At 42.1% G+C, this 13,209-nt stretch overlaps 1 protein-coding gene across 50 annotated transcripts in view; it reads right to left on the bottom strand.

Moving 5' to 3' along the window:
- LDB3 (LIM domain binding 3) overlaps positions 1–13,209 on the bottom strand; it is a 144,834-nt gene that overhangs the window by 49,922 nt on the left and 81,703 nt on the right. For 23 of the 50 annotated variants that reach the window (XM_083614702.1, XM_083614675.1, XM_083614677.1 and 20 more), the window contains exons 6-8: positions 11,103–11,306; positions 5,065–5,256; positions 2,971–3,007 (exon numbers count right to left, since the gene is read on the bottom strand). The exons of 2 other annotated variants lie outside the window; for them this stretch is intronic. In XM_083614702.1, the coding sequence (XP_083470828.1) occupies positions 2,971–3,007; positions 5,065–5,256; positions 11,103–11,160 (287 nt within the window). In that variant the 5' untranslated portion in view covers positions 11,161–11,306. Of the gene's footprint in view, positions 1–2,970; positions 3,008–5,064; positions 5,257–10,032; positions 10,048–11,102; positions 11,307–13,209 lie in introns of all 50 variants that reach the window. 25 more of the 50 variants (XR_014548297.1, XM_083614672.1, XM_083614665.1 and 22 more) reach the window with 3 other exon arrangements.

The following is a 13,209-nucleotide window of genomic DNA, read 5'->3' as shown; positions in this document are numbered from 1 at the left end:
AATACAGAGGCGACACAGCAACAGAGAATAGTATTCATGTGCTAATTAGCAAGCAGATTGTCTCTTACATTGACAGTCTGAAAGGACTTATTTTGATTTTTGTTTTCATCCATCTATGGCAAGGTTCCTCAACCAAATGCCCTGCAGATGTTTTGGACTACAACAGCTGCCTGGGGCTAATGAGAATTGTAGTGTAAAACATCTGGAGGGCGAGGAGAAGGCTAGCACAAGGGCAGGTCAATTTTGAAGAGCCACCACAAGGAGGCATCACCCCACAATTGTTGCATCAAAGTCTACCTGCACAGCCTGAAAGCAGCAGAAAGCAAACATTTTCTAAGATGGGAGAGAATTGCAAGAATGGAGACTTTTGCAAGTCCATTTTACTAGATGAATACTGATGAAAAATGGTCTTAGGCCTCCTCTCTGAAGACCACACTCAGTGAATACTGGAAGAATTACAGGTTGCGGTTGCCACAGGCTCTCCCACAAGCCCATTGCTTTGGAGGCCATGTTGTACAAAGTTAAAGACTCCACTATATCTATACTACTAACAGCATTTGGGAGTTTGACACAGCACTCCATCTTTGTCTATCCAACTTTTTGGAACGATGGGTGAATGTGTCTGGTAGTCTATGTTGGATCAGGATGTAGCGTACCACTGCAGAAGCCCCTTCTTCTATGGTTTAAAAACCTGCTACTTTGACCACAGATCCTTCTTGGTCATCTTTTAAAAAATGAATCTGCAGGCTCAGGATAGTACTGACTGAATGTGTAAATGCCTACTTTAACCTTCTGGCCCATCATGCCCAAAGTCAAGATGTTCACCAGTGGCTGAGCACCCCTGGCAATCATAGTTTGAGAAACAAGTGACATGCACAAGGCTGACAACATACAGCACATGACGCATAGAGTATTGTTACATACATTCAACAATTTACACAGTCTTCTATAAACGGATGCATGGGCCCATTTCCCCTTCTGAAAACAAAAACTATCATTCCTTGCCTTACTTTCAACTTCAGGGGTTTTAAACTGAACCTTTCCTTTGTTGGCCAGTGCAAGCTCTTTGAGGAATATATTTTGCCTTCAAGGGCATGCAAAGGAACAACAAACAGTCTCATATTAATGGGTCAGATTGTGTTACTTGTGGAAACATCTCAAATCCTGGGGAATTGTACAGAATCCAAAATACTTAACTGGTGCAGAAGCTATTGCCTTAGTTCATACAGGAGTCATAAACAGAGGCGCTACATGGTAAGGAGCCTCTAAGGCAGTGGTTCTCAACCTGTGGGTCCCCAGATGTTGTTGGACTACAACTCCCATCATCCCTGAGCTCTGGCCTTGCTAGCTAGGGGTGATGGGAGTTGTAGTTCAACATCTGGGGACTCACAGGTTGAAAAAGGCTGCTCTAAGGTGACTGCTTCTACAGTCCCGCTCAGAGTCCCCATTCCAGCACTACTGCCCCCTTGAGCACCCTGTTCTCCTCCCTTGCTACTGGAAGGAGGTGGGCGGTAGTGCCAAAAGAAAGAAAGAAGGAAGCTTTTCTTAGGTGGTTGTAGCAGTTGTCGGAACTGCTACAGGAACCCAGAGTGTTCTCATTATGCAGAGGCTCTATTTAGGGTTCCTGTGCGAACGAAGTCAGAAATGCGATGTTACAGTAAGTCAGCTACAATCAGAATATCATTCAGCAGAGCTCCAAGGGATGTGCATTTTCTGATGCTATCCAGCACATATACAGCAAGTGTAGGTGCAGTGGAAAAACCCACATGTGTGGATGTCACACATGGCAATCTACATGCAGAGAGGGCACACTGATTCTTATGGAATGCCTTCCATGTGCAAATTTTGCAAGATGTGATGCAGTTCTCCAGCCCGTAAGCATTCTGCTAAAACAGCAGAAGAAGCCAGTCTATAGACCTTAATCTTAGACTAAGCGTCTGAGAGATAAGCAAAGCTCCAGTTTCATAAACGCCTGGCACTTGCAACGGAAGGCGAATGGCAGCCAAATGTACCTGCAAACATACATCTAAAAATTTTCTGGTGGGTGTGTGCTTTAGAAATGGGGATATGCATGGAAGAATCACAGGGATGAAACACCAATAAAAGCAAATCTGCAGCAACGCAGTGGGAACTCTGGCGAGGCAAAATTATAAAACCGATCGCAATCCCAAGACCCCGCTAGAAGAATATGCTCAGGGAGGGAGAGCTACGCAAAAAGAGAGTAGACTAGGATCCAGAATTATCTACTCCAGACAGCTACCAATAAACTGAATGTAGGAACAAGGTGAATCCTGCAGCCTATTCAAGCTAGACAAGCACAAGTAATGGATTAATATTTGAGCTTCTGTGAGACAGAATATGTGAAAATGGACAAACACTTTACTCTAGTAGCAAAAGCAGTCCTGTATGCTCATACTGCATTATTATGAGAAGAAACAAACCAAATAATCTTGGTTGAGTTGGGTTTTTGCTTTCCCCCGCTTTAGTTTCCATTAAAACAAACTTTAGGTGTTTTATTCATATCGTTGGGAACAACTCCTGTACCGTGATCATCTGTGCATCTCCATTGAAACAAGTGCCAATCACAAGGTCATCCAAATAAATTGCTCATTAAAATTTCAAGACTAGCCACACCATCTTATTACATTTCCATCCACTTAACAAAATTTAGGGCAGTCACATGCACACTGGCTCATGGGGGGCTGTCACACAAAATAATCCCACCACAAACAAATGGGAATCCCTTGTGCAAAGACTGGGCACGCCCACTGAAATTAGGCCACTTCCCCATCTATTCCACCTAGAGACTCTTTGTTAAGCCAACAGCACTTTCATTTTAGTGGTTTGAGTAAATGTAGTAGGCTTCTTAAGAACTAAATTTTCATAGTGTTCAAATTAATGCCAGTTTAGAGCACTAAATATTTGTTATCAGTAAAGAGAAGGCCATAGTACTTGCTGCTAGTTGCCTACCTTGATCTCCTCAGGGCATCTTCATCTGGATCTTGCACTGCAGATGAGAAATTGACTCCATTAGAGAGGAAAAAACAAACAAGACAACTAGGTGGAGATTACAACCTAAGTACAAAGGGAGCAGGAACTGGTAATTCAGGTTCTCTAGGGGTCAAATGACACTTTGCATGGGAGATCTGTGATTGGCTCTCCCAAAGCTGGCAGGTGTGAATTTCTATTCAGTGGTTTGAATTAAAATAGAAAAAAACCTACTCTGAATTTCTCTTCCTTTCTGAAATCTGGTTAAAGTGTTAGTTTATCTTTCCTGCTTTAAAAAAAAAAATCAGTTTTCAACTAGAACACCATTTAGGATTTTCTATTTATGTGTGATTTCAATTCACATTGTTACAACTGGAGCAGGAATAAATTTGTTGGTCTTAATATCTCTTAAGAACCAAAGAAAGAAATTGCAGGATGAAAGGAGGGGTGACCATGATTAGACTTGTCTCAGCAGCAACTTCCCCCCATTGCACCTTAACTTGACATTTTGGAACCTTTTTGTTACACTGGCATTTCAGTCAGCATGTTCTGTCTGAAATGTTAATGTTTTGATTTTGTAAACTATCCTTCACTGTCCCTTTACCATCTCATTTCAGGTTTGCTTTTGGAACAGACACAAAACTGATAGCCCTGCTGGATGATTCACACCCAGATACCAACAGGGGATAAACTTTTCTGCTGACCTTGTTCCTATCTAAGGCTACTGCCTGGCATCATACAGTTCTCACGGACAACTGGAACATCAGGTCACTGTGTCAGGGCTTCCTCACCAGTGATTTTATTTTCATCTGTCCAGTCAGACGCAGAGGGTAACCACTGGAGAGGCTTGCTAGGCCCCATGGCAATTGGCCTTAGGCTCCAGATATCTTTAACTCAAAGATGGCTGAGAGATTATCTGGACCTTTGGAGTTGGTTGTCATCAATATATTGATGACACCCAGCTCAATACTTGGGATGCTAAGGCAAGTTAACTTAAACAAGGTCATGGAAGTAAGATTCCCTGTCCTATTCTCTGAGCTGCAGCCACCTGCACTCCTGAAACACTTCTCCAGAGGGTCAGGGGCCCTCTTGAACAATGAAACCAGTTGGGCAAACCTCCACCCAATTTTGGACAACCTTCCCTTCCCCAGCAGATTGCCAAAGTGAATTATTTGTGCCCTGGAGGAATTAAACATGCTGACACAGTCAATATGATGGTTGTCATGCCATCAATGCAGGCTTATGGCATTGGTATTATCCTGCATCCTTTTTCATATGTTGGTTGCTATGCTTCTGCAACAGCATTATGACAGTTATGTCTTCTGCACAGACTGTGACCCCTCTTGGCAAGGACCCTGACATGTTGATACACACTTAAGTACATCCTAGGTTTGGCTACTGTAAAACATTTTGTGTGGGACTGGCCTTGAAGATTACTCTAGCGTGGTGTAACATGCTATAGTCCAACTCTTATGAAATGCCAGGAGATGGGAACATGTTCAGCCTTTGTTTTATTTTCCAGCCACGCTGGCTGCAGTTCTGCTTCCATGCCCAATTCAAGGCACATAAGAACTTGCATATGGCATGGAATCGACATACCTTAGTGATGGTATCTCTCTGTATCCATCCTCCTGCAATCCTTCAGCATCATCTCATGCCCTCCTTCAGTTGCCATCTATTCATGAAATCAGGCCTGGCATCTGAACATGGCATCCTCAGGCAAATGTCAAGGACCCAAGCACATTGGAAAGCCCACCCTGGCTGATGCTAGCACCTCTTTAGTTTTTTTTTCACCCTTAAAAATGTTTTTAGGAACCAGGGTTGAGAGGAGTGTTGGGCTAGGCAACTGCTGTTGCTGCCGCCGCCATCTTAATTCTCCCCCATGATGCCTCTGGCACAACACTGTAATGCTGGAATGTGATGCCAGTGGCATCGAGAGGGAATTAAAATGGTTTCCCCGCTTAAGCACAGAACTCCTCCTCTCATATTACCTTATGACTACTGGCAGTTGGTATACAGAGGGAAAACAAAGAATTCCATCAAAGACGTGAACTGGGTCTTCCCAGCCTGACTTACTGTACTCAGTTCCTGTCATCTGAGCCAGGATGCGGAAGGACCTGGACTGCAAGTGGGAAGAACGGCGACTCCAATCATCAAGCTCATCTTCAGGCTTGTTCTGAGTTTTAAGCACAGCCTGATACACTGGAGAAGCACTGTCTACATGAGGATCTTTAACAGGGAGGCTACTGCAACGCAGAAAGAGGTGCACTGTAAAATGGCCAATGCTGATTTTGTCCTCCCCTCCCCAACACCCTTCCTGCTGCTTGCCTTCAGATCCCCAGTTTCCACTTAACCACAGTTCAGTGAGATGATGCACTTGTGATAAATGTAAATGTTGGCCAGCAAATGTAAGGAGACTAACAATTCTGACTTGCATTTGTTGTCTAAAGGGTGTTTGTGGTTCTGGTGGCGATGGAATGGAGCCAGACTAAGTCCCATTGAAATCAGTGGTACTGAGATTAGTCATGATAAACTTTTTCATTTTGGTTACAATGGGAGCTAAGCGCAACCAACAGTTGTCTGTATCCAACCCATAATCATCCATATATCTATATCTATATATCTATACAACTTTGCCCATCTTCTAGTTAAGAATGATCAGCATGTGGACCTATTTCAAACTATCAAATAAATCTACCAACAGGCTAAAATATTTCAACTCGTTTATCCAAATGGCTGCAATTGTCCAAAATACTTCGATAATCAGTTCAGATAAACTCTTTACAAAGAACTACAGGGAGCAGTTTTTCTTCTTCTTACACCATGATGGATTTTCAGAGTAACAGATCTATTACATTATCTAGGTTCCACTTTCCTCTATTATCATTTTGCTGTAGAACTGTTATTATATCCCAGGCCCTTCAGATGTTTTGGGCCTACAACTCCCCTGATCCCTAGCTAGCAGGACCAGTGGTCAGGGATGATGGGAATTGTAGTCTCAAAACATCTGGAGGGCCGAGGTTGAGGAAACCTGTTATATCCTATATGTAGGCATATTGAAAACATACATTGTTTGGCCTTTATCCCACTATCTTATTCACATCTATGTTAACAGGTTTTTTAAAAAATAAGCCTATAAGATAGATAGATAGATAGATAGATAGATAAATGCTCAAACTTTTATGCTGGTATATCTGCCTTCAACGACACCATAGCACCATGTTTTGAATATTGTTGAAAGATGGCAACTGGTGAGTGCCATTTGAGGAATATTTACTCATATTATAAGGATATCAATGCTGATCAGAGGCAGCTCACTAAACAAAATTATGTGCATACATAATCATGGAATTAAATTCACTTCCCTTATCACTAGTAGCATTGTATTGGGCATGTAATGGGTCATCAAGGAACTTATTTATTTTATTTTATTTTATTTTTGCTTTCAGGTGGATAGCTTCAATTAACAGAGATGGACACTCTTCAATTTATATCATAAAAAATAGTCATACATTAAAAACCCCCGCAGGCATCACAATGAAATATATCACCAATGCAAACCTCTTGGAATGGGAATCCATTTGATCCCAGTCTCCTGCTTACAATCTGTGGAGTAGATCAGCTGCTAAAGCCTTGCTGAATCTAACCAAAGTTCATCAGGCCTAGCATTTTGATTCCCAACAACAGCCAGACAGATGCCCCTGGAAGCTCACAAGCAGATCATGAATGCAGTGTTTTTCCCCATGGTGTTTGTTCCCAGTTATCTAACAATTACACAGCACACCGGCTCTGAACACTGAAGACTTGATTTAGGTTGCATGGCCAATAGACCTCTGCTCCGTTAATTTATCTAATCCCCTTTTCAAAGCTGCCAAACTCCAACAGCCTTCACCTTGTGATAGTGAATATTCTTCTTATGTTTTTTATGAAGAAATACTTTCCTTTGTTGCTGCTGACCCCAATGTTCAAAGACAGAACAAAACCCAAGAAAGGTTTTCGGAATTTGGCTCCTCGGGTTAATTGTGTCATTGAACTTTTATGATTTGTATTAAACTGGACAGCTGAATAACTGAAATCACGACACGTCACAATGACAGAAATCCAAGGAACTGTAGAATGTATCTTGTTATCAGGTTCATTCAAAGTATATCTGAAAACTGTTTAGGATTTTTGCAGTATAATCCAATGCATACCTACTCAGAAGTAAGCCCTGTTACTGAGTTCACCATGAATTACTCTCAAGTATGTGTGTACAGGGGCAGAAATGGAATGATAAAAGTTAATGGTAAGAAAATTCATTGGAATATGCATGAAAAAAGAAAAGGCAAAATTATCTTGTCTTGGTGTATTATGAATTAAACAGAAGGTTAGGGGAAGAAAACCCCAAACTTATGATCGTGAACAATATAAATACAACCGTCTTACTCCTCCCCACCAAAGTTATAAGTAACTCCTGTATACAGGCAGGACTTCCTGGAACCTCATGTAGACCACTTTTGAGTTTTGATGGAAGATAGGAAGACAGGATTAAGATGCATTTAAAAAATCTGTGCCGAGGATTAAATCCAAGAGACACCTGCAAAGAACTGGCTCACTCCATTTAAAAAAATGTAGCTGATATGAACCAGAAAAATGCTATGTGCATTAGAATCCAAGTGAATTTGAGAATAGTCAACATAATCTCTCATCTGACATGCACAGAGCTTTGCCCAAGCAAGCCTGCAAGCCTGTCTGTGGACTTAGAAGGGTGAAACCGAAATGCATTCACATATAAAGCACAGTATAACATCTACTGGGAGAAACTAATGTTCTGCAGGTGAAAAATTAGGAAGCTTAAAAAGTGAAAAGGAGCAACAACAAGAGCTGTGCAGCACTGAACGAAGCACATTCAGAGGGCTCTTAGTTTAAAAACAAAAACAAAAAACCAAACCCCCAAAACACATAGAAACATTGTGAACAGAGCCCAGCTCTAGTATGGAACCGTATACTAAAAGTATATAAAGAAAAAAATAACTTTATGTATATTACATTATTAAAAATGTGTCCCCCAATTTTATGAATTTACGCATGCTGCCTTGGGAGGGCTTTTTGCCCAGAAAGGCAGTGTAAAAATATTTCAGATAAAAATAATAAAATAAAAAATATGAAAACCGTGTGTCCAAAACATAGGACACAACATGTGTCTATGGAGTGTGTGCTTTTAAAGAGTGGTTTGGTGTTTGAGGTAACAGGGAAAATGTTATAATGGGCATATACATTCTGATGAAGCAATAAAATCAATTATTTCCCTTTCTGACACCTTTCAGAGTCTTGTATTTGTTCACTGGAGCAAAATCCATTCCCCAAACTCAGAATCTGTCTTTCTGCATTTTCAGTCTGTGTGATTACTTTTTTGCTTATTTTCTGGGTGGTGGGGGAGTCAGTAACTTTATACTTCTTAATTTACGTATTAGGGTCTTTCCCACAGAAAACCAGTACACATGTGTTGTAGAATCCACATGTGGAACAGTTTTCTAAGGACTGTACCACTTCAGACTGAAATTAGCATGGTAAAGGTAAGACTAGCTCAAACCTCTGTCTTTTTTTTGGGGGGGGGGGAGTTTTACCAGCAGAACATTGTAACATGTAATCCCCATGTGCAGTCTAAAGTGGCACCACCCAGAAAGACCTGCACCACATACTTCTACTGCATATGTAAATCACTCTAAAGCCGAAATCCTTACAATTCATAGGCAAACCCCTTTAATGAGATTTAACCACAATGCAGAAGTGTGTCTTCTATTTTCATATGTTTGGTGCTATTATACCGTGACCTATCTGGAATTTTCTGGAGGACATGGTGGCTGTATTTAGTGTAGTGGTGTTACAATAACGAGACTAGCCTGTGCCTGGGCTCACATGCTTCCCCTCCTCCAGCACAGCCATTCAGCGATCAGAAACTTCTGCTTCCATTTTAGATTAACCATAATTTAGTGTGTTGTCTAAACCCTAAACTGTGGTTAATCTTAACTATGGTTAGAGAAACAAGTCAGCTTCACAAACCATAATTTGAAGTTGACTTCTTTCCTTTACCTATGGTTAGGGGTCCAGTGGGTTTGGATGGCATGGCAAGCTGCAGTTAGTAAAGAAATGGAAGCCAAAGATTTTTAATTCCTGCTCATAACCATGCGAAAGGAGGTGTGAGGAGCCTTTAAACCCAAGGAGAGGATAAGCTCATTGTTGCAACCCTAAACAATGGCTCCTTCTTGAGCAACATTCTACTGTAAGAAAAGATATGCTGAATTGACTGTTTAATTTTGTGTGATCAGCTGTTTGGAAGATCCCACTGAACTGCCATCAGCAAAATACTGGCTCACTTCAGACCCTACCTGATTTCTCACAGGAGACACCAGACTCCCATATCTCCATGAACATTGCAAAGGGGTAGCCAAGGGGGCCAGAGCTCCCAGCATTTTATGTTGGGCCCTAGATCCCCTGTCCCTTCTTCCCTTTTTAAAAGAACACACTTTGTAAACTCTGCTAACAGGACAGCTGGGTAAGACTCCAGCCACGCACCACTTTAATATGCCCAGGGGCTCCTATACATATAAACCAGCATATGCAGATTTCATGCAAATTGGTTTGAAGTCCTAGCAAGACCCCTGCTCCCCTTCCCCATGCAGATTGTGTCCCAATGATGTGAGTGCTAAATGGGAGCATCTAACTGTGCAGATGCCTGTTCACATATGGCGTTCCCCAACAAAAGAGTAGAGGTGATTCAAATAGGGGATCAGCATGACTGGGAGTTCATGTGGTGCTCCCCCTACCACTGAAAGGAAGTTGTGGACTTGGTAAATATCTGAACTAGGCCAGTAAAATTCTCCGCTATGAAAGTATTTTTAACATTCGTGAGTCTGCCTTATATGTCTTAATTTAGCACCAATGCATACTAAATGTTTTTAAAATCTATAAAATTGGAAAGAAGTGGGCCATACATAACAGGAAGATTAATTTCTACTCTGCACTTCTTTGGTTCTATAGAGTTGGAAATATAAATCTACTTACGCCAGTGGAGATTCACTGTGAGTCATAGGATCAAAACCCAACAAAGAGTATTGAGTGTTTGGGGTCCATCATAATGGAGAGTTGGGATGTACACAACAGAGCAACATTAGTATGAGAAATTAACGAAAACCCACAAGGAATGTATAAAAGGGGGGAAAGAAAGAGAAGAAACCATTATCAATACAAGGAGTGCAAAGGAGTAAATTAATACATCAGCAGTTGGAAGAAGCTTGCTAAAGTTGTTAAACCTAGGGTAGCAACGTTGCTGTTCTGTAACTTTGAATGCATTCAAAATTTTGCAATCTGCACACAAAGATATATATATGCATTATAAGAAGGCCATACACATATAATTTCCATCAGGATACTGGAATTGCACAACTGAGAGTTAACTCCTAATCGACACAGGCAAATATCAACAGTCTTGAAAAAGCACCCATGATTTCATTTGTTAAAAATGTACTGCGAGAGAGAGAGTAATATTGGCACAACAGAGAGAGTAATATTGGCGCAACACTCTTGACCTGACTTTGTTCTTTATTCTTCTTTTTAACACCCATCACCCAATATTTGGGAGATGTTCTGAAGTGCAGCAAGGGGAGGTGGATGGAGGAAGCTGAATTCTTCCCCACACCCTTGCTTTCCCACCCTAGGCATTTTTTAAAACCACTGTTGTCCCACTTTTTAAAGCAAGTTTTCTTCTAGTCTCAGAACACCATCACACCGCTTTAAAGGGATTTCGGGACAGACCTGCACACAGCTCTGCCCTTGTAATTGGTTGGGTTTTAGGTGTATCTGATAAAATATTAGATTTCTTTATCTTTCAAAGTGAAAAAGCAAAAAAGTAAACCCTATAGCTTTGGGGAAAGGGGGATATGAAAATATGATGGACAAATAAAACAGAAATTCTAGATTTATCATGTCAAACCAATCCTTCCTCCCAGTTTCCCAGATCCTGTTGTCTCCAGCACTTTATTCCACATCATGGCATTAGCAGACTGCTCAAAATGAAAGAGAGGGCAGTGTAGCATGCAGGGAGGAACCGGGGCACACAAAGGAAGTTCTCTTACCCAGCAAGTTCACCACCTTGCGCCTGGGCCTGGCCTGCAATGGCATCCATGATAGCATCTTGAGAATACATGCTTATTGGGGTGTTATACTGGGCGTGAATGATGGTGGCCTTGCCACCAGGCCCTTTCACCTCAATGGGTTTGTGCGTAGACAGAGCAGAATCCTTCAGGACGTTGGGGTTGAAGCGCTCCACGTACTCTGTGCTGGGATGGGGGAAGAGTGAGGTTACAGAAAGTGAGGAAAGAAAGAAGAAAAGGGGCAAGGAAGCGGTGGTGGAAAGGGAGGGAAGGAGGTGCGTGCACAGAGGAGCATTCAAGGACATCTTGCACAAGTAGAGAAAGCTTTTGATTGGACAGAATGGACTTGAAATACCACGGCAAAAAAGGGCAGGACTTGCAGCTATTCCAGAGAATGGATGACCTGTCGATAGCTCCTGCTTTTGTGGAAGAAATGCTACAATATCCCACCATTAAAAGCACAATGTTTTAATTCTGAGAAAGTATCTTTCTTCCCTCAGATAGGGCACCCACTGGCACTGTGACAGCTGTTGGGAAAAGCCTCTATAATACAAGTGTAGGGAATATCTGGCCATCCAGATGTGGCTGAGCTGCAACTCCCATGATCCCTTCCCACTGGCCATGCTTGCTGGGGCTGTCCCTTGTACAGTGGCCACATAAAAGTCAGTGGTTTATACACACATCTCTGTCTCTCACACCTTCACTCTGGCAAGCCAGGGGGATTATCACAGGCCAAGGACACATTTCAGCCTGACAAAAGCACTCAAGGCGGCTGGAATGTGTCCTTGAAATGGACACATCCTATGACGCAGCCTGGGGGTGAGGCCCAAAGGTCAGGCAGAGAGGCAGAGAGAGCCGTCCTTGGGCTTGAGGTTACTCACTCACTCCTGCTCTAGGGGCATCAGATATCAGATTTTCTTTCTGATGCATATGGCCATATGGAATTTTTTCAATAATTTCCTAGAAAACCCACACCACTGCTTCTGGGGGCATGAATGTCAAGTTAGGGACAGAAAATCTCCCAATTTGTTATTGTTCCTGAAGCCCAGTCCTATTGAAGTTGACTCAGAAATAGAATCAATGTGGGTTTGCTCCCTGGTAAACATACATAGGATTACAGCCTTAACAGGCTATTGATGCAACTCTTGCTAGGTCATGGTATCAGAAGCTCCCCCCCCCCTTTCTTTATTTCTCAAATGATAAAATGATATTTTATAAGATACCTTTGTTGAAAGTCTGCCATGCAGAAATAGTTAATACAAAACCAGTTGTACGTAACTGCTGGATTGCAAGAGGGACAAGACTGTCTTTTTAAAAGCTCTGAAGCAGAACAATACTCGACTGATGTAGATGTTCCTGTCGCGGCAGCAGTTTGACAGGAGAAACGGCGCCTGACCTGTGGGATGTTTATCTCCCTCAGAGCTATCAAAGGGGTGGGAGCCTTTGGGGAATGTATTTTGATGAACTACGGAGGGACAGTTATAAAACAGATACCAGGATTCAAACAACACAGTACATGCACAGATACTTCGAGGGAACAGAAACCTGCCATGACATGAACACATTAACTAACATGCGTCACAAACTAAAATGTACATTTATAGTAACATTTGACTTCAAATGGTTTGAACCTCTTAGCAAAGTATTTCACGGCAAGAAGCCTCCACACACTGGTTTCAACAGCCACCACAGGCATCTGTAGCTAGTAAGCCTTCCAGCCTAGCCATGCCATGCTCCCAGAAAAGGAAAAGCCACTGCCATCCACTCACTCCTACTCTATACTAGTTATCAGACTTTGTGGCCAGTACATGAAGATCCTCTGGGAGCCACAACAGGAACAGAGAGGTCTTGTGGCAAACCTTTTGAGTGGATGCAAAATAAATAAATAAAGCCATTCCAGACAAAGTAATGCATTTGCAGTGGCACCATAATACTATGTAAGGAGGCGGAATATTCCTAGAACGGAACTACCAGTAGAACACACTAGTGCCATTTTATGCCTTCCACACCACTGAGCTCTTGTAATGTGCATCCCACTTGCAAGCACACGCACACAGCAGGAACAAACAGGTTCATGCTACCCCAGGAA

Source organism: Podarcis filfolensis (genome assembly GCF_964270895.1).
Source record: "Podarcis filfolensis genome assembly, chromosome: 5".
NCBI classification, from domain to species: domain Eukaryota; kingdom Metazoa; phylum Chordata; class Lepidosauria; order Squamata; family Lacertidae; genus Podarcis; species Podarcis filfolensis.
Note: the sequence above shows the minus strand (reverse complement) of the source record. Positions and strands in the feature narration are given on the sequence as shown.